The sequence below is a fragment of the Dryas octopetala genome, chromosome 1 (genome assembly GCF_963921425.1).
Source record: "Dryas octopetala chromosome 1, drDryOcto1.1, whole genome shotgun sequence".
Taxonomy (NCBI): domain Eukaryota; kingdom Viridiplantae; phylum Streptophyta; class Magnoliopsida; order Rosales; family Rosaceae; genus Dryas; species Dryas octopetala.
The window spans coordinates 21015678-21037842 of NC_141366.1; the positions used below are offsets into that span (position 1 = coordinate 21015678).

At 36.3% G+C, this 22165-nt stretch overlaps 3 protein-coding genes across 4 annotated transcripts; 2 read left to right on the top strand and 1 right to left on the bottom strand.

Annotated features, from left to right (window-relative positions):
- The first annotated feature begins 966 nt into the window (after positions 1-966).
- On the top strand, positions 967-3081 carry LOC147299052 (Glycosyl hydrolase superfamily protein). The gene is given in 4 exon segments (XM_086229250.1): positions 967-1144; positions 1593-2630; positions 2726-2812; positions 2815-3081. Coding segments are annotated over 4 exon segments (1221 nt in total). The 5' UTR covers positions 967-1086; the 3' UTR covers positions 2853-3081.
- Positions 3082-7609: 4528 nt separating this feature from the next.
- LOC147299053 (putative calcium-binding protein CML48) lies at positions 7610-10480 on the bottom strand. Of its 2 annotated transcripts, none has more exons than XM_086253656.1 (5): positions 9801-10480; positions 9315-9361; positions 8433-8608; positions 8134-8199; positions 7610-8041 (listed from the first exon to the last, which is right to left on the bottom strand). In XM_086253656.1, exons 1-4 carry the CDS (start codon positions 10219-10221, stop codon positions 8148-8150), a joined length of 696 nt encoding a protein of 231 aa, XP_086109782.1. In that variant the 5' UTR covers positions 10222-10480; the 3' UTR covers positions 7610-8041; positions 8134-8147. The 2 variants fall into 2 exon arrangements, with proteins under 2 accessions (XP_086109782.1, XP_086109780.1); XM_086253654.1 differs by having other exon boundaries at positions 8181-8199; positions 9801-10479.
- A 10376-nt stretch (positions 10481-20856) lies between these two features.
- LOC147299054 (antimicrobial ginkbilobin-2-like protein) lies at positions 20857-21620 on the top strand. Its single transcript, XM_086229305.1, has 3 exons — positions 20857-21070; positions 21114-21262; positions 21417-21620. The coding sequence occupies exons 1-3, from the start codon at positions 20857-20859 to the stop codon at positions 21618-21620; spliced, it is 567 nt and encodes a 188-aa protein (XP_086085431.1).
- The last annotated feature ends 545 nt before the right edge of the window (positions 21621-22165 follow it).

The window sequence follows — 22165 nt, forward strand, 5'->3', positions numbered from 1 at the left end:
CAAATTCTCATACGTGGGTTGATGAGGAGCTTAGGAAGGGTACATAGAAGGGATATGGTACTTTGGGCACTCCTAATAGTTTCGTGGATAATCAATTGTAATTAAATTAACTGTCACGTCATCAATTAATGTCTGACCTGACAGTCAGACAAACGACATCAGTCAATTGAATATTAAATTGAAATGTTGAGTATTAAATTGAAAAATTGAAACGATAGAGTGTTAGTTATGAAATACCCTAAACCGCATGAGTGTAAGTTGTAATTTTCTTTAAAAAAAAAAAGTAGAATGGGGTTGGAATAGTCTTGGAATGCTAATTTCAAAAAAAATTGAAACAAATTGGAATGCTAAGTTGTAATTTCAAAAAAAAATTGAAATGTTTCGTGTGTATCACTATTTTGCTTGGAATAAGTGGCCAAAAAAAAAAACACTATTTTGCTTGGAATAGTCTTGGAATGCTAATTAATCCCTAAACTCAAACCCAAACTACCCGAGATGGGAAAGCAACAAGAAAATAAATATGAAAAAAGAAAAAGCAGGGTGGAACGGCATGGCCAAGGCCAACTTACTTCCTCTCACACTTTGACATTCCATAAGTGGAAACAAAATCAGCCAAATATCTCAGCTCTACAGTTTTCCCTTCAAGTTTCCCCCAAAAAGGAAATAAGAAAGAACTAACTTTACTAAATGAAGCAAAATTACCATGGCCGCAATATCCAACAGAGCCTATAAATAGTGTTCAATACGTGTAAGCAAACAACTGGAATTAAATAAAAAGTCACAAAATCAAAACCGAAATTAAATACAATAAAAATCAGTGGAAACCTACCATAATGTGTAAACAGAGTAGGCATACACGAAACAGAGCCTCTCCTTTTTCTTTTTTTCTTTTTTAATTCTTATCTTCAGTTGCAACTCGAAAACAGACACACACTCCTATATATATATATATATATATACAAAATTGAGAAGGGCATTGTCAGGTGGCAAAGTCATACGCGGTTGCTGCGAAACAGGGCATTGATAGTGGGGAGGTGGTGGAGGTGGTGAAGGTGGTGAAGGTAGAAGGCCAAGATCGGATCAGTAATGGCAGGCTACTACACTGTCGTATTCAGAATCATTCTGGTCCTTCTTAGTCTCTCAGGTTCGTTAACAAGTAATAACAATCTACTTTCTTGTTCAGCAGTTTGGTTCCCAAGAAAGTGCAAGAAAAGAAAAGAAAAGAAAAACAAAGGATGGTAAATTTGAGCCAAAAGTCTCAGATTTTTCTTCTGGGACCTTCTAAAAAGAATTTCCTCAACTGGGTCTTATATAAAACTCCTTTTTGGCTTTTCTCGACTTCAAAGAAAGAAAAAGTGCTTCAAAATCTCTGTTTGTTCATATATTTTTCTCTGTTTCTCGGCAACCAAACGAAACTCTATCTTCTCTGTTATTTTCTGCTTTGGGGTCAATTCAGTTTCGTCACTAACTCATCCATAAAGGGTTTTTAAAAAATAAATAGTTCCCTATTAATTGCATTGAATTTATGATCTGTTTAAAATCCAATCTGTGATTATTTTCATTCTGGCTCTGTTTTGAACTCTGTTTTTCAGATACAGCTATCCATGTCCTGAGCGCAAGCTTTGGGATCAACTATGGACAGATAGCGAACAATCTACCTTCTCCATCACGAGTTTCGATCCTCCTCCAAACCCTAAACGTCACCAGAGTCAAACTCTACGACGCAGACCCCAATGTCCTCCAAGCCTTCTCAAACTCCGAGGTCGACTTCATAATCGGCCTCGGCAACGAGTACTTACCAAACATGACCGACCCTCTCAAAGCCCAAATCTGGATTCAACAACACCTCGAACCCCATCTCCCCCAAACCAAAATCACTTGCATCGTCGTAGGCAACGAGATTTTGAGTGGCAACGACACCCAATTGATGTCGTATCTCTTCCCTGCAATGCAGTCAGTCTATAGTGCTCTTCTCAATCTCGGACTTGCAAAACAAGTAGCTGTCACAACAGCACACTCACTTACCATTTTGGGAAACTCTTACCCTCCTTCATCTGGGAGTTTTCGACAAGATCTTGCTCAGTATATTCAACCCATTGTCAATTTGCATTCTCAGATTAACACACCTTTCCTGATCAATGCGTACCCTTATTTCGCATACAAGGACAACCCAGGTGAAGTCCCATTGGAGTATGTGCTGTTTCAGCCCAATTCGGGGATGAATGATCAAATCACCAATCTTCACTATGACAACATGTTGGATGCTCAGATTGATGCAGTTTACTCAGCTATAAAAGCAATGGGGCATACAGATGTTGAGGTGAGAATCTCCGAAACCGGGTGGCCTTCGAAGGGGGACCCGAATGAGGCCGGAGCAACGCCGGAAAATGCAGGGTTGTACAATGGAAACTTGCTGAGAAAAATTGAAGAGAAAAAGGGTACTCCGGCAAAGCCTTCAGTTCCGATTGACATATATGTTTTCGCACTTTTTAACGAGGATTTGAAGCCCGGTCCGGCTTCGGAGAGGAACTATGGACTCTTCTATCCTGATGGTACACCAGTTTATGATATTGGATTGGAGGGTTATCTCCCTCAGTTAACTTTTTCTTCAGGGTCTTATAAGAATGTAAGTGCAAGACTAAGACTTTATCATCTCTTTTATGATTTTTGTGTTGGAGTTGATCAAATATGTATATAATGCTATGTTTTTATTCCTATTTTGCAGGGCTTGTCCATCTTCTACTTTTTGATCTTTCTTATTGTGTACTTATTATGTGCTTAATTGCTCATATGTTTGTGAACTTTTGGGGAGGCTAATGATGAGAGACTGGAGCAACATGAAGAATTCCTGAAGATTTTTTTTTTTTTGAAAAACAAAAGGAATTCCAAAATAGGTTATAGCATTAATTCTTATACTGTATATGGCCCATCACATTTATTTTCATTAATTTATATACTAGCTAGTATTGGCCAGTATTTACTACTATAGTCTATAGCATTTACACCTTGCTTATGAACAATTGAAATGGGAGACAGTACATGACGATTAAGTTGATGAAATCAAATAATTGGATTTTCCTTTATTTTCATTGTATATTTTTTCCTGCACATTTTATCTACATTCAGACAGTAGAACCATTTGGAATAATGTGTAAATCATGGATTCTTTTGTATCTGGATTCTATACTGATATTTTTTGTTTTAATTTTGTGTATATATAAAAAACTACGTCATTTTAGACTTCAATATAGTTATTTTTTAAGATGAGCACCAAAAAGATCACTTGAGCATCCTATTTCATATCGTCCTACTTATTTTGACATTTTAATCTACTCACATTGCTGACGTGGGCAAAAAATATTATAAATTCACCACTCAATCACACACAAATTCTGATCCTGATCCACTAAATTTTCATATTCTTGTTTGATGAATTTCCGGTACACTAGAACCAACTCGTAATCAAATCATATATGGTGGGAAAGGTATCTGTGACGTAGGGGCTGTCAATTTCTGTCCACTTCATACGTGCACCAAGTGGACTTTTGACAATAGAGTTATAACTTATTATTAACATGACACCATATGAAACTCAATTTTTGATGAATGCAATGTCATATATATTGTTGTTTACTAGGCTCATGGACTCATGGTAATGGGTCTCCATCTTCCTTACGCCCCACTTGTAATCATGCATGTGAATCTTTCCTGTGAATAAAATTCTGTGTGGCTTCAACTTGACAAAAGTCCAAATTGGTTTCTATCAAGGCAAGAAACCTTTAGAGTTCTCTTCTTTTTGGGTGGCTTTTTAACTTATATTCCAGGGTCACTAAAATTGAAAATTCGTAAACCTTATCAGCTTTGTCTTTGGGTGTGAACTCCATCTCAAGAATGGGTACTTCTTTGTCTACAAGAAAAATATATCTATCAATGTGATAGGTGATGTGGCATCACCACTAGAGAGAAAAGAGAGTTTCAAACTTTAATGTATCAAAAATCATCTCTCTCTAGTGGTGATGTCACATTACCTATCACAGGATAGGTAAGTTTTTCTCCTTTATCTGCACATACAGTTCTACATTTGTTTTTCTCTATTTGCGGCCAAATGAGCATATATGGGTGCAAATGAGCTGATCCAAGCCAAATATCAAGGTGCTTGAACTTGATATAAATATTCTATCAAGCTCGAGTCAAAGCTTGATGAATTGTGCATGCTCAAGCTTTGGAAATTAAAATCTAAGTGTAATCTTAGCTTGGCTTGTTTGTGCAACAAGTCGAGATTCAAATGATGCAAGCTCAAACTTAGAAGTTAGGCTTGATTGGACTTAATGGCAAATAATGAAAAAAAGTATAGATACATAAACAAATAACAAATTTTTTAAAGTTACGTGTTAAATGTTTTAATCGAGAAATTAAAGAGTGCTGAGTCTTACAAGTCAAATTTGAATGAGTAGAGAACTTGAGTTGAAGGTGATGAAATTTGACCTACTCACAAGCTTTACGAGTTGAGCGAATTAACAAACTAAAAAATTTTGGTCGTGCACCACTAATTTCTTTTATGAGCCGAACTTGAACCCTCCAAATTTCACAATATGAACTCAATCAAACTGTAGTAGCAAGCTTTACATAGCTAGGGTCAATCCGCATGCTAATTTTCTTCATATATATATATATATATTAACAGTGTATTGTCTGCTACTAGACATGTCCAAGTTCTTAATTAATCTAGTAATGATAATGATGGTCAAAACAAGTGTATAATATATACTTGAATGGAGGTATTTCTTTAATACCTTCCTGTGTCAAAAGCAGGCGTAGTGATTAATCCCCCAAATAATAATTCAACCTAAGAATCATATGTACATTTTCGTGTTTGGTATGTGAAAAAATAATTAATATATGTTGAGAATTTTTCTTTGCAAATGTAACATCAAGCAATGCAAGAGCTACAAAGTGGGTGTCGCTTTCAACTAGATGGACCACATGCCTTTGCCTTCTAGGATTCTCATCAGCATGACCCCACAAAGAGGATAAGCTTGACAGATATATAAAATAGATGAACCCACTTGAGCATTCAACATCTGTTGTGACCAATTAGCTGCTATAATACCTGATTCCATGTTGATATCTATGTATAACCACACGTTTCAATGAACTATTAAGATATTATTAATCTACACCTTCTACAACCGAACTGGTTTTGGACAGCTTCATCAAACCATATGCGTTAGTCAATGTTTAATAAATTAATGAAGGGCTTGGCCAAAAAAAAAAAAAAATTAATGAAGGGTTTTGATGTTATGGTGTTAAGGATACAATATCAAAGCAAATTTAGGGGTTTATGCCCAAATGACCTAGTTCAATGTATCGTATTGCCTTTTGACTCACTTTCGAAAATTATTGTTTTTTAATCCTTATGATTCACTTAAATCTTTGTACTTAGTGTCAATTGATTTTGAGTTGAATACTTTAACTTGTTTATGGTGTCAAAGTAGATAATGCACGTTTCAGCCCAAGGGCTATACGTGTGAGGAAGTGTGTTGAGAATAATATCTCTAATAAGAGATATAAAGTCTTGCTTTATAATTTATGTACTCTTAGACTTTTTTGTATATTATCAATTGGTTTTGAGTTGAATAATTTTTTCATAATCAAGCTTAGATTCAAGAAAAAATCTCCTACTAGTCTAGCAGACATTGATTGTGGATATTTATATGGATATTTTGCATTTACAAACTTTAAAAGGAAAAATTATTATATGTGACCGTACCACCACGTAACATGATAACATAATATTACCAATTCACTTAGATTATAACACATGTACAATTTTAAAGATATTTTTTAGAGTTTAAAGTTTTAGAAATTAATAATTACACACGTGTTTGAGTCAAAAAGTAATACGTAGCATTAAAATAGGTCATTTGGGAATAAATTGAATTCTGCATAGCTCATAGCATAGTAGCAAAGAAAGCAATAATGTTGGCTTCCATATGCAGCTTACCAAAAGGTAAATGATGTCATAGCAATGAAAAGAAAATAAAGAGGGTAAACAATGACAAAATTAAAGTTGATTCTCATACCCTATGATGCAAAATATTCACCCTCCATTATATATATTTGTTCTGTGTTAGGCCATTTCTGGAAAAGGATTGAAGCAATTCTGGTTTTCGGTGGTCCACAGAGCAATAATAGTAAACAGGGATCTTAAATTAATGTGGGTCTATTCTCTGTTTTCCTAACATGCAATTTCCTATGTTGCTGCGTCTGCGCAGGGGAACAGCGGCACAGAGCTTTTTGCAGTTTTCAGATCAATAATGATAAACGTGTAATGTTTGACGCATATTTTTTTCGCGGACAACCATATCATATACATCACATATTCACAAGCATCTCAGGGTCGGTTATGGGGAGAGTCGAGTAGGACAAAATTATACCGCCAATGTATGAGGCCCAAAAATTTTGTAAGGATTTTTGTGAGAACTTATCGAAAAGGAAAAAAATAATTTGAATGTATATGAAAAGTCGAGAATCTCATTTTTATAGTTTGCATAGAGCTTTTAAAATTTTTTGACCAACCCTAAATGACCTTAGATCTCGCCATATTACAAAAGAGTGGCAAGCTCGAAACCTTAGATCCACGTCTTGAGCCAAGCGGATCTTCAAACATCTATTCGACTGGCGACATATGCTCTTGCCAAATCTAGCCTAAATATTGTTATTTTCAGGCTTATGTAGAATCAATGGCTACACATATTCGGTGGTCCGGTGAGAGGGAGGCAAAGAGAGGAATAGATCGAAGGAGAGAGAGAATGAGAGAAGAAGGGGGAGTCCGGGAGTGGAGCTGCCGACTACCGGTGGCCCAACAATGGTGTGAAGTTGGGGTGGAGGGGAGGGGGAGTTGTGGTCATCAGCTTCAACCTTATTATTGTTTTTTAAATTGATTTTTAGTTTTTTAATTAGATATAAAATTGAACATAAAAATTATTTGTAACAAGTGTATATATCTTTTTTCTTATAATAAATGGTCACATAACTAACATGTGAGCAAATGTGAAAATGTGGGTGTATGCAATCGTTAATGTGGGTGTATGCAATCGTTATGTCCAAGTTTTAAAAGCTTTTCACAAAAAAAAAAAAAATTGAGGTCAAGGTGTCTATAGTCCATAGGATAGGGCGTGGTATGGTGAAGCTTTGCATCTTTTATCTACCGGGCTTGCTTGGGCCTCTTTGTGATCTTCGCCTTGATGGCTAGTCAGGTTACTTGGCTTCTTCATCATTTTGGACATTGAAAACATGGATCCTAATATTCTTAGCAAATGAGCATTCACAAAACCAATGATCCAAACTTTCCTTGTGTTCCACAAAATGGACTAGTTTGATCAATATTCAGTATAACTCTAGCCTTGTTTGCCTATGAATGCAGCATAGGAGAAATCCAAAACTTTTTTCTCAGGCATCTAGTATAAGTAGCCAATAAAATTTTGCTCCCAAAATTGAAGACATAAGGTGAAATAGGGCACAGTTTTATCTAATTCTTTAATTCTACACAGATTTGCTCTTCTTAATTTGGTGGGATATACCCATATTTTTCTGACAAGTGGTCGGCTCAACATATAATGAGATCATATTTTACAATTCAATTACATAAAGCTTGTCGAAAATAGGATTTGTTTCATCATGTTTATCTGTCAACATAAGGTGTGCAAACTCCTTATGCAAAAACACCTTATGTTACATATATTGGCAGATAAAAGATGGTTACATTTTGCAAAACATACGTTGGCATACAGAGTATGCATAGCTTGTCTAAAATTTTAACCAAAATGTACCCAAAGAGAGGAAACAAAACAAAACAAGTTCCTCACGAAATCAAAACAATTAAATTCAAAGTCCTTTGGAAAATATATGATTACAAAGTAAGACCAAATCAATTGTATGACACAAGAAATGGAATGAGCATGGACATAAATGTGTCATAAGTGAATGTCGCTGAACCAGTATACCGCGGATCTTTCTCTTTGAATTTATCAGTCAAACCCTGAAATCAAAATGATATCAACTTTTACATGTTACCAAATACTAGCAAAAAAAATCAGAAGAAAGATAGCTATCTTTTGTTTCGAAGAGCACGTTGCAATGTCTGGTTAAAGAGTAGCATAAAAGTAACAATTTCTCACCTTCACAATCATCCCACATCTGCATACCCAAAAAAAAACACCACGTTAAAAGCATAACCACAACAGGAAATATACTAGGGGTAATTATCCCTTTAACAAATATTTAGCATGCTATGTTGTTAGATTGTTAAGCAAGACTACATATTTAGACATGATTCCACCTAATCAATAGTTATGGTTCACAGTCTAACAATATAATATGTTTGATTGTCCGACAAGAGAAATCTCACAATACTAGATAAAAAGACTTACTCCACAAAGCTGTCAAAATTGAGTTCAACCCTGCGCCCACTTCCATCATCATACTTGGAAGTCAGAAGTTGAAGAACAGAAGATGGTACTGCAAGGCCTAGACCGTAGAGTGCATCCCTCAATTCCATTAAATCGATTTTCCCACTCCTATCTTTGTCATATCTCTCGAATATGGTCTGCAAGATGCAGATTTAATTAACAATCCAGTGTGACAATTAGTGGCAAAGAGAACATGAATGGACATAATTAACATCTAAAAGCATTTTCTTTGAACAAGAAAGTAGGGAGTAGTGCAGGCTGTGCAGCATATGACTACTTAAAATGGCATTCCAGATTGGCATCAGTGTATACCAAAATTCAATTAGTTCAACAAACTGGATTGTTATCCACCATATGTTACATACATAGTGGTTGATTGGAATCAATATGCCTAGCCAACTGTGATTACCCAATAGATAAGTTTCTTTGCCAGATTGCAAGAGAGCTTCACTACTACATGACCCTTTACAGTTTTTATTAGTTGTTCTAGAGTAAGTAAAATGAATTAAGGGGTTGAATCATCAAATGAGTGGGGATCCTTGCAATTGTACCAACTGCATGCTATTAATGCCAAAAATCAATGCATTATTAAAAATGAATTGGTGCTGAAATGACCCCTTTTCTTTAATTAATTGGACTTCAAGAAATGAAATAAAACCAGTAGAAGAAAATAGTGAAAAGTAAGTCCCTCTCATTCTGATTCCCTTAACAATGAGAAATGGGTTTTACCAGGAAGAAAGGCCATGATCAATAGCCATTAACTATCCAAAAAAAGAAAAAAAAAAAAAAAGACACTATCTCAAAGAGAATACATGATTGAAGAAAGTGACTAAAGATACTTACTCGCCATTGACCAAGACAACTCCAGAGTGCAGCAAACTCCTTGGGCCCTGTATCAATCAGCAGATTTAGACGAAATCAATAAAGTGGGATAGTTACATTAATGCTTTGATATGAAAGGGAAACAACCCACAAGCAGCAGGCCTATCCATTTTATGGGGTCAAACAATATAAGAATGCAGACTCAATGAAGAAGTCAAAACTATTGGTGTACACATAGTCACAAACACATGAACATTCACAACCAGACTCCAGGTTGGTTTTCAAGTGTACCTTTCTTTTATAAAAGAAAAAAGGAACTATTTACATTCAAAAATGGTATTAAAGTTCGGTAGGAATTCACATTTAAACACCCATAAATTCATAGTATAAGAAATAAAATGATACCCTTCTAATAAAGTAATAAGCATTAGAATTTGTCTATTTCTCTAATAAAATACCATAAATTCTGAAGAACAAAGAAAAATAGAAAAAAAAAAAAAAACTGACCAACTCTGAGAGGATCTTTGGGATTTTGGAAGAGGAACATGAGCAAGCGAATAGTCCTAAGGCTAAACCTCTGGTACCCAGAAGAAAGAGCTTGCTGCAACTCATTCTCATCAATATATCTACTCCTATCCTTATCCACCATCTCAAAGCTCCTAATCACATTTGGGTCTGTCCCCGGTGGAAAAACTGAGTGCCCATATGGAGAAGACGAGCCCTGCCCATGAGAGAAGTGTTGCTGCTGCTCCTGCTGCCCGTAGTAATTACTTGCAGGAGGATGAGATTGAGAAGTGGTAGTAGCAGCACTATATTGTTGTTGTTGTTGTTGTTGCTGCTGCTGTTGCTGCCCGTAGGACTCGGGCAGGGGAGGTGCAGAGGGTGCATACGAGTGTGACCCATATCTCCCATTCCCATAGGAAGCCATTAGAGCCTAAAAGGAATGCGTTTGTGTTGCAGAAATTGGAAGGGTGCTGAAAACCTGAAACGAAAACACAAATTTGGTGATATTTGGGGTTTAAGAATTTGGGGGTGTTTTTGTGAGGAATATTGAACAATGCCTTGTTTTTAACAGCGTGATGGTTGTTTATACAATTATAGGTGACGCAAGTGATTTCGTTGCCCAATTTTAATTTGGTTTGGTTTCTATTTTCTAATAAGTTCAGGCCGCATCAAAGTTAAGGCTCTGCACGAAGGTGGAACCATCCATCCCATGTCTTCAACGCAAGTGCGTGGGGTATCCAATTGAATGCTGCTCTCATTCGGTTGCTTCTTTTTATGATATTTTATTGAAGAGAGTTAGTATTTGACTTCTTTTTTTCTTTTTTCTTTTTCTTTTTGCACACCATAATCACTTAATTAGTGATTTTACACATTTGTCCCATTGTAAAAATACCCTAAAGCCTTCCCCCAACACACCTCATCTCTCTTCTCCCTCCCTCCCAACCTACCTTGTCGAGCTCCCATCTCTCCGGCTTCTCTCTCCCCTCTTCGGCTCCTCTCTCTTTCTAACTCGCCGACCTCCTCGCAACACCACCCTCCCAGCGCAACACCACCCTCCTCGCAGCACCACCCTCCTTGCAACACCACCTTCCCAGCTCGTCGAGCTCCCCGCAGCACCACCCTCCCCGCAGCAACACCCTCTCAGCTCGCCGACCTCCCCGCAAGCCACAACACCACCCTCCCAGCGCAGCACCAACCCTCATCTCTCTCTCTCTCTCTCGTCCCTGCAGCACCACCCTTTTATCTCTCTCTATTTTCTTCCTGCAACAAAATTTTTTTTTTTTTTTTAAAGTTACAGGTTCAGCAGACCAATGCCGAACCTGGCTGTTTCGTTCGGCAGACATCTACTGAATAGAAGAGGATGTTTGGCGGGTACTTGTCGAACGAAACAGCCAGGGCACTGGTCCGGCGAACTTGCAAATTTTATTTTTAAAAAAGTTGGTGCTGCGGGAAGAAGAGAGAGAGAAAAGAGGTGGTGCTGCAAGGAGGAAAGAGAAAGAGGAAGGTCGGTGCTGCGGGAAGGTGGTCGGGTGAGGGAAGGAGAGTGGGAGGGAGGTGGTCGGGTGACGGAGGGGAAGGGAGGGAGAGGGGCTGGGATAGCAGAGGCTTGCGGGAGTGGCTGGGATAGCAGAGGCTTGCGGGAGTGGCTGGTTTCAGCATTTTTTTTTCTTTTGTTCTTTGTTTTTTTTTTTTAATGGTTAATTACAATTATATATCTCAACTATACACCACTTTTCAACTTGGTACCTCAAGTTCAAAAAGTTGCATTAAGGTACCCCAATTACGAAACCGTGTCAGTTAGGTACCTCCGTTAGTCTGGCCATCAAAAAGGCCGTTATCTGATGACGTGGCACACCACTAAAAAGCTTCATTTCAATTTAGTACCACAATTTTATCATGTTTTTCAAGTTCATATCTCAAGTTAAAAAACTTATAAATAAATAAATGTTTTCCAGTTTTTATCTCAACTTCACTTCAGCTTTTGACCAATCAAATCTCTACCAAAATTATCAATCTTATACTGATTTTGAAGCTATGAATCTCCTCTTTACAACCATATAAAAATCATGCAAAAATAAGTTATGAAACCCAAGATAATTGGTCACAAAGTAGGCTACCCGAAACTGCCAAATTTTCCAAACAAATTGGCAATTTCGGGTAGCCTAATTTGTGATTACTTATCTAGCGTTTCATAGCTTCTTTTTGAATTATTTTTATATGGTTATAAAGAGGAGATTTATAGCTTCAAAATGAGTATAAAATTGTTGATTTTGGTGAAGATTTGATGGGTCAAAAGTTGGGGTGAAGTTAAGAGAAAAACTGCAAAACATTTATTTATTTGCAAGTTTTTTTACTTGAGGTATGAACTTGAAAATTATGGTAAAGTTGAGGTACTAAATTGAAATTAAGCATTTTAGTGGTGTGCCACGTCATCAGATAACGGCTTTTTTGACTGCTAGACTAATGGAGGTACCTAATTGACACGGTTTCGTAGTTGGTGTACCTTAATGCAATTTTTTGAACTTGAGGTACCAAGTTGAAAAGTGGTGTATAATTGAGGTATATAATTGTAATTTACCCTTTTTTTTAATTTAAAAATTCACATTTGGGGTGGGTTGTGTGTAGTTTGGATGTGTTGGTGAGATGTGTAGTGTTTGGATTGGGTGGATGTGTAGTGAGAAATTTGGTGAGATTAATGCGGTTGGGGCATTTTGGTAATGGGAGGGGTGTGTAAAAGAGAAATTTTAAATTTTAGAAGATGGTAGGAGGTGTGTAGGAGAAAAGGGTGTGCAAATAGCAGCTCTCTTATTGAATGCTGCTCTTATTCGATTACCATTTTTCACTTGAGTACCCCAATTTAAAAAAGTTGCATAGACGTAACTCAACTATCATTTTTTGACACTTAGGTACCTCCGTCAACTTTTCCGTCCGAGAAGCCGTTAAGTGTCGACGTGGCATGGCTTTAAAAAAATACCACGTGGATAAAAAAATAAAATAAACTTATAAAAATGAAATAATTATAAAAACAAAACAAAAAAAATTAAAAACCCAAATAATTAAATAAAAAAAAACAAAGGAAAAAATAGAACCCAGCCACCCACCCCTTCTCTCTTCCTGGCCTTCTTCTTCTCTCTCTCTCTGCCTCACTCTCTCTCTCCCCGACCCAGCCACCCACCCCGCCGAGAACCCCACCCAGCCACCTATCCCCCATCTCTCCCCGCCCCCTTCTTCTCTTTATGTCTCACACTCTCTCTCTGAAACCCCAACCCAACCCCAGCCCCGATCTCTTCTCTCTGCCTCACACACACTCTCTCTCTCTCCCCCAGAAACCCCAGCCTCGACCCCACATCACCACTGAAACGCAACCCAAACCCAGCCCCTCCCCGCCCTGCCCCGAACTTCACCCTCCTTGTTCAGATCTAAGAGAGAGAGAGAGAGAGAGAGAGAGAGAAAGAGAGAGAAAGAAAGAGAAACAGAGTGAGAGAGAGTGACAAAGAGAGAGATGTAGGTGGTGGCCGGAGAAGGGGAAGGAGGTGGGTGGGTTGGGTGACCGACGTGGGGAAGGCGGAGGGAAGAGGGCTCGGGGCTGGGGTTTCGGGGAGAGAGAGAGAGAGAGAGAGAGAGAGAGAGAGAGAGAGAGAGAGAGAGAGGAGAGGGGAAAGGGGCAGGGAGAGTGAGGCAAGAGTGTTTTTTTTTTAATTTAATTATTAGGTTTTTAATTTTTGTAATAATTATTTCATTTTTTAAAGTTTATTTTATTTTTTATTATTTTTTTGTCCACGCGGCATTTTTTAAAGCCATGTCACAGTGCCACGTCGACACTTAACAGCTTCCCGGACGGAAAAGTTAACGGGGGTACTTAAGTGTCAAAAAATGGTAATTGAGGTACGTCTATGCAACTTTTTTTAATTGGAGTACCCAAGTAAAAAGCGATGTAAACCTGAGGTACCTCTGTGTAATTTGCTCTATTTTATTTTAGGGCTAATTACAAAGTACCCCTCCCAGTTTGCTATCATTTTCAATTTCCCCCATAGGGTTTCAATTTTTTTAATCTAGTACATATAGTTTTCAATTTAAGTCAATGTCACTTATTGCCAAACTTTCTTTAGATTGACCGTTTGGTCAACTGTTAAGCAGTGACATGGCATGCATGAAGTCCTTTTTTTCTTATGTGGAAACCCAATTAGCACTATGTGGACAATAACAACATATAATAATCTAGAAATAGAAATAAAAGGAGGGTTTGAGCGGGAGTGAATCTACAGAAGAATGGGAGAGCTAGAGAAAGAGAAAGAGAGAGAAAAGAATAAAGGTTTGAGAGGCGTGGATCAGGAGAAGAAGAATGTGAGAATTAGAGAGAGAGTAAAAAGAAGAAGAAGGGTTTGATGGGGGTGGATTTGCAGAAGAAGAGCGGGAGAAGAGAGATTAAATCCCTTGTGTTGAGTCCACATCAGCTGAGAGGCAGGCCCACAAAAAGTCACACTTATTAATGGTTGACTAACCTATCAAACTTAACGGAAGCCAGTGTTGCATTGGTCACATTAACTTAAATTGAAAATTACATGTACTATATAGAACAAATTTAAACCTTATGGGGGAAATTGAAAATGAACGCAAATTTGGAAAGGGTACTTTGTAATTAGCCCTAAAGATGTGAAAAATCAATAAACCAACATAAAACAAAAAATTTAAGCTTATGGAGGCATATCCGTCTGCATTTCAACAATAATAATATATGGTTGTTATTGATTGCTATTGTTAAACAGTAACAACTATTTCTACTGTAGGATAGTGGCAATGATTCTTAGTGGTAAAATAGACTCTTTTTTTTTTTATCATTTACTTTTATATCTTGAACTAAAATAAAATACTTCAATAGTTTTAAAAATATAATAAGAGTGATGCTATTTGCACACCTTTTTTTTTTCTTTTTGCACACACTTTTCTCCTACACACCTCCTATCTTCTCTTAAAATTTTAAATTTCTCTTTAACATACCCCTCCAATTACCCTAATACCCATATTTTATACATTTCACAAAATTTCTCACCACAACACACCCCTTCACCCACCACACCCTCATCAACTCAGACAAAAAAAAAAAAAAAAAACACAGCCCCTCCCCTTCCCTCACCCTCACCCTCATCCTCACCCGACCACCTCCCTCCCTCCCTCTTTCCCTCATCGACCACCTCCCTTTCTCTCTCCTCCCCGCAGCACTGACCACCTCCCTTTCTCTCTCCTCCCCGCAGCACCGACCACATCCTTTTCTCTCTCTCTTCTTCGGCAGCACCACTCCCTCTCTCTCCTCCCCTCCGAACACCATTAAAAAAAAATTGCAATTCGGCAGGTTCGGCGGATCAGTGTCGAACTGGGCTGTTTCATTCAACACTCATCCGCCGAACAATCCTGTTATATTCGGCGGATGAGTGCTGAACGAAACAGCCCGGTTTGGCACTGGTCCGCCGAACCTGCCGAATTGCATTTTTTTTTTAATGGTGGATAATGTTCGGTGGTTGTTTGCGGGCGGAGGTGTAGCATCATGTGGGAGGAAAGCGGGCTCATGGAGGTGCGCGCAGGTGGAGCTGGGTGCTGCGCGCAGGAGGTTGCGAAGACGAGGTGTGCGCAGGCGGTTGCGAAGACTAGGTGCGCGCAGGCCAGCGATGGCATGCGTGGCCAAGGTTGGCGGAGGAGTGACCCCATCAACGACGATGAAGAAGAAAAAAGAAGAAAAAAAAATGGAGATAAGGATGGGGATGAGAATGAGATGTGTACGGGGGGGGGGGGAGATGGGAATAGGGTGTGTGGGTGAGGGGAGGGCCAAAGTGGTCTTTTTTCTTGAGTGTTTTTTTTTCAGAAAGGGTGTGCAAAAAGAAAAAAAAAAGATATGCAAATAGCAGCACTCTATAATAATAATCCACCCCACCTTCACCGTCAACACCAGCGGCCCCTCCCTGGCGACCTCTCTCTCTCTTCCTGTCTTTCTCGTCCCTTCTCTTTCTTTTTTCTTTCTCTTCCTCCCTCCCTCACCAGACCATCATGGGTGGCCAGCGACCTGTCTTCCTCAAACTAATAAAGTCTTCATTGATAATAAAGACGAACCCAAAGGTGGATTTCATATCATACGCGAAGTCTGAATATGTGAGCCCGGCCATCCACTTGCAACTCACCTCCTCCATATACAAGAAATACGTTCGTAGAAATATGTGAACATTCTTAATAGCTGCCTAGCTAGTGTTCTAAACCTAGGTTTGATTGATATGTTCTTGTAACACTTACAACCTAACTCATATCTGGCCTTGGACATAGCATATATGGCGTACATGAGACTTCCAATTGCCAAGGCATAACGGCCTCTACTCATCTTTTCAATCTCATATGCTGTCTTAGGACTCATGTCCTTTTGAGAGATGAATGTCATGTCGAAAAGGTAATAAACTATCTTCAAATTATGTATGTTGATCGAATCTATTCAACACTTTATCTATGTACATGGGAATTTGAGCATCCTTCTAGTTGCCACTTATGAGGCTTGGGATCAGAGGTTATGTGTTGCATCCTTCCCTTTTTCCTTTTTTTTTTTTTTTCTTTTAGTTTGAAGTTTTTCAATTTATTTAATTTTATTTAAGGGTATAAATATAACGACAGTTTTGTCTTATATAAATAAATGAAATTTTCCTGCCTAAGTGATCATGTGATGGGCGCATGAGGCTTTCTACAATAATAACACCCAGACCCAAAAACCCATTTTGGGTATCAAATAGTGTCCAAAATTTGGGTTTCGGTATCAGTAACACCAATGGTTCTGAAACCCAAAATGAGTTTCACAATTTTTCCCCCATTTAATTTCTGTAAAAATTGGATTAAGTGCCCCTTAAATTAAAGTTTATATTTTTTTTATTATGAATGTTATATCATTTTTAATATTTTAATTAGCTCTTCAAAATGATACTAATATTAATATATTAATATAATTTTTTAAAAGCATAAGAACGTTAAACACACCAACATTTATTCCTTTCACAATACAACGATAAACAAACACATAACTTAATGATAAACAACACATAAACGAAACAACACTAGCCGCTCAACCAAATACTAGAATGAAGACATAAATAGAACTACAACAACGACGGTCTTCAGTGGTTCATCTCACAGGTTAAGAGTGACTCACGGTTGTTCACGTAAACATTCTTATAATTAAAGGAATATGATATATTTGCTTTGGCTTCACAATCGGGGTATGGTTAAATGCCCTTCCCATAAGTGCATGGAACTGGGCCTGAGTCTTTGGTTATTGGGAGTTTTAGGTCCCACTTTACACAATAGTGGCACAGTGGCCTATTTTTCTAAACGATCGCACATACAATATTGCGACATTGGGAGGCTTTGAAAGTAGTCGGTACACAAGCTCAAATCGAGGTATTGGCTGAAGCTCTCATCGAGGGATTGCTTGGAGCTCTCCTCGAGGGCTTGCCTAGAAGAGGAAGCAATTTCTAACGATAGTGATATGGTGGGGGTGGTCTACCAATTAAACCTTGGTATTTATAGGGGAAAATATATGACATGATAAAATAAAACTTACCACCATTTTTTCATTCACACCGCTTTGATGCTTTCGATCGGCCTCCATCAACGAGGCATAAAAGTTGTTGCAAGCCCACGCAATGTCCTGCCACCATGATATAATTTCACCAACCTTTCATATAGTTGGTTCGCCCAAATTACGTTAAAAAATAACAAAGATTTCCTCCCACAAAATCACATTTTTTTTTTTATTCACACCAAGTTCTGCATTTGGAGACTTCTTTAGCAAACTCTAACTAGAGCATGATCTTCCTTTGGGGACCAAGCAAGACCTCTAACCATATTGAATTCACTAAATTTGATGAATTTATTGTGTAAAAAAAAGAAAGATGTGAAGAAAAAACTAAGAAGGATGAAGTATATATAGAAATTTTTGGTTACTAGCCAGTACAAAATTAGGGGGATTACCCAAAAATTTTTTATATTTTTTTCAAATTTTTCTGATTAAAAAAAAAAAAAAAAAAAAGCGATTTGCGGCCCACAAATATGAGCCGCACATTTACTATTGCACATGTCAGGTTTGGGCTTTTTAAATCTGGCCTTTGATTCACAACGGTCAATTAAATCTGACCCTTCACTTTTTTTCCTTTGCAGCACATGGGGGAGGTCAGATGGTTGGGCCCAACTGCAGGTGTGTGTCTGCTGGGCTGCTTCTCTCCTCCTTTTCAGATTTGTGGGCCCAATAAAAATTTGGCTTCGGCTTTCTTGGACTCCCAAATTTGGGTTTTTATTTTGGCTTTTCTCCATTTTGGCTTACCATTTCCGGCCCATTAGAGATTGATTAAACCCAAAAGGCAGCCAAAATAGGATTTGGCTTACCTTTTCGGCATTGTTGTGGAAGGCCTGACCACTTCTATTAACCTTTTGTACGAAAGTTATAGATAAAACTTCTTAAACACATAGCAAGATTGAAATTTTAGGTACTCAATTAAAATATTTTAATGTATAGGTATTGAAATGAGAATATATAGGGTCAAAACCCTTAATTAATTGTTCTTTCAAGATAACATTTGAGCTTTTTGTTTATCATGAAATTCTACTATATATGTATATATATGTTTATATTTATTTTTGAAATATGACATTAATATATTGTAGATGTGGGTAGTAAAAGGTACATGCATGTGGTAATGGAGGGTTGGATTGATCAATAGATGCTAAAGGGTGGTAGTGACTATTGAATTGTATCTTGAAGTACAAAATTTAATTTGATTAGATATGTTTTCATTGTATTATATATATACAAGGTGTTAAATTTCAAAATTTTCGGCGAAATCTCGCCGAAAATTTCGATTTTTAAGGGTATGAAAATTTTAACACCATATTAAACAAATTTTGAAAAATTTCGCCAAAATTTTCGACTGGAGCCAGGGAGGCAACGCCCAGATGGAGAGATGGGAGGAAAAGGAGAGCCGGCCTCGTTGCCTGTTGTCACCGGGGAGAGAGAAGAAAGGAGGAAGAGATCGGCGCGGGGAAAGAAGAGATTGGCGCGCGGAGAGAAGAGATGGAGATCGGGGAGGGAGAGGGATCGAGGAGAGAGAAGAGATCAGAGAGGGAAGGATGATATCTCAGGGAATTACTGACTGAGGGAGAGAGAAAGAGAAGGTGACTATTGACTAATGAAGTAATGAGAGATTGAGAGGGAAGATGCATGACTGGAGAAGTGGAGAGTTACGGGAAAAAGGAAGGAAACAAGGAAAAGGAAGGAAAGAAAAGAAAAGAAAAGAAAAGAAAAAAAAAAGAAAAGAAATAAAAGAAAAAGAAAGAAAAAAAATGAAAAGAAAAGAAAAAAAAAAGGAAAGAAAAAAAAAAATTTAGGATTGATTGGGGTTTGGGGCCTTTGGCCAATTGGAAAGAAAAAAAAATGTTTGGAGTTTCATTTGGCCATTTTGAGATTTCGTTTAATTGTTTTAAAACCCATTACATTTTATATAAAAATAATAATTAAAAATATCCTAAAAGGTCTAAGCTCTAATATCTTATATCATATCCTAAACAATATAGAGTATAAATTACAGAATATATAAGGTTTAATGTATAGATTATAGAGTACAAAGAGTATATAAGGTTTAGTATTAAGATTTAGCGTATAGATTATAGATTTATAGAGAATAAAGAATATATTAATTTCATTTATTCATTATACTAATTTTATTTAACAGTATTTGTCTCCAGCGCGCATTATATTCATCTTATATTACATGAAACCTATTATATAATTTAATTTCTTTAATATTTTTTGTCAATGTAGTAGATAATATATTAAATAAATATATGATAAAATTTCATTCAAAATTTATGTATTTTAATAGTAATTTTCATCGTTTCTGTTTAATTTTATAAAAGAAAAGAAAAAAAAAGAAATAAAATAAAATAAAATAAAAGGAAAGAAAAAAAAATGAAAAGAAAAAAAAAAAAAGGAAAGAAAAAAAAAAAGATTTAGGATTGATTGGGGTTTGGGGCCTTTGGGCAATTGGAAAGAAAAACAAAAATGTTTGGAGTTTCATTTGGCCATTTTGAGATTTCATTTAATTGTTTTTAAACCCAATACATTTTATATAAAAATAATAATTAAAAATATCCTAAAAAGTCTAAGCTCTAATATCTTATATCATATCCTAAACAATATAGAGTATAAATTACATAATATATAAGGTTTAATGTATAGATTATAAAGTATAAAGAGTATATAAGGTTTAGTATTAAGATTTAGCGTATATATTATAGATTTATAGAGAATAAAGAATATATTAATTTCATTTATTCATTATACTAATTTTATTTAACAGTATTTGTCTCCAGCGCGCATTATATTCATCTTATATTACATGAAACCTACTATATAATTTAATTTCTTTAATATTTTTTATCAATGTAATAGATAATATATTAAATAAACATATGATAAAATTACTATCAAAATTTATGTATTTTGATAGAAATTTTCATCGTTTCTGTTTAATTTTACAAAGGAAATTTCTATCGAAATTTCTGCGAAATCCGAAATTTTACTTCTTGTATATATATAATATCACCGTTAAATATTGTTACTTTGGAAATTAAGAAACTGATCAAGATGATTTTAAAATTTAATTGTATTATATATGTGTACAATAAGCAGATATGGCTCTTTTTGGCATAAATAGGGCAAAACACATAAATACATATATATATATTTATATATGAATTAATATTTCTAGAATGACTCTTATAATCATACAAATTCTAAAAGTCAGGAAAAAAATTACAAAACAATAGCAAAACTAGCATTAATAACTTCTAATTAGGTTTGTTATATAGCTATATATTATTGCTACTATTTAATCTAGCTACTATGGATATCATATATATAGAAGCAAATATGGCAATAACTTTAATTTTGTTTATGTATAGAAGCATTTGTTTTAAGAGTAGTCAGCTAAATTGAATATATATATATATATGCAATTAAAATTTGATTGAATTAAACATGATGTTTTTCTCAAAATCATTAATTGCAGCTCTGAATCTCTTATATTTCTCCATTTGTTTGCATGTGGCTTTTGGTGGCGGTCTTGTAGTGGAACATACTTGTTTTAGTGAGTTAGAAAATCCATTCAATGGGAGTTTTGAGGTTAGCTTGAATGCATTACTCCAAGAATTATCAACTCCTTCTAAAGGATCTTATAGAAGTGGCATGAAGGGTAAACGTATAGGAACAAATTATGAAGTTGTATATGGATTAAGGCAATGTTGGAAACCATGCATTTTCCAGCAAACTCTGCAGAATCTGTGTTAGAGCAGCAATCGAAGAGCTTCGTAGCCGTTGTCCTTATAGTGAAGGAGCTATAATTTGGTACGATAGTTGCCTCATAAAATACTCAAATATATGCAAGGTTTGTTGGTAAAAGTGACACCATTAACGGGATTTATGTGAATAATAACATATTTATTGATAGTGATCCCTTGTTGTTTGAAAACAAAACTCGCGTGTTGTTAACCAAATTATGTATTAGAGCTTCTGTTAGTCCACGCTTGTATGCTCAAGAGAGGCTACGAATTGGGATATCCAACAATACCGATTCCATAGTTTATGGTATAGCTCAATGCACTGGGGACATTTCTAAGAGGTCTTGTAAGAACTGTCTTGATGTAGCAATGAGTGAACTTCCAGAAGACAGTCATAGAAGGAGAGGTGGGCGTGCTTATTATGGAAGTTGTTATCTCAGATTTGAACTTTACCGCTTTTTTTAAGATTAGACTTAGACCATGTATATATTATATGTTCTCATAACCTTACTCTATACTTCAATATATATATAAATGAAGAACTTTAAGTATTCTCGTACTATATATAAATTGTGCTAGCGAGATAGATGGTTGTGTATAGTTGTTTGTAAGAGGTAATTACACTATCTCGATAAAAAAATAAAGGTTGACTCATGAAGAAATGGAATGTCTAGGTCTAGAAATTTCAATTGTGTAATAATATTGCTCAATTTGGTGATTTTATATTGCTCAATTTACATATTATGTCCAAAACAGATCACATGTGTGGTACGCGATAACTTTCAAAGTGGTGCATGTGGATCGATGATTTTGACCCTTAAAAGTGATCACGTGTCACATGATCTGTTTTAGATAGAATATCTAATAGACATGATATATAGAATGAGCGAGCCACCTTAACACAAAATGAAAGTTTACGATGTAGATTGACACAAAACAAAATTCATATTCTAAACAAACACAACCCAAAATTTATGTCCTTTGGGTAAATTTTCCCCTTTATTTTATTA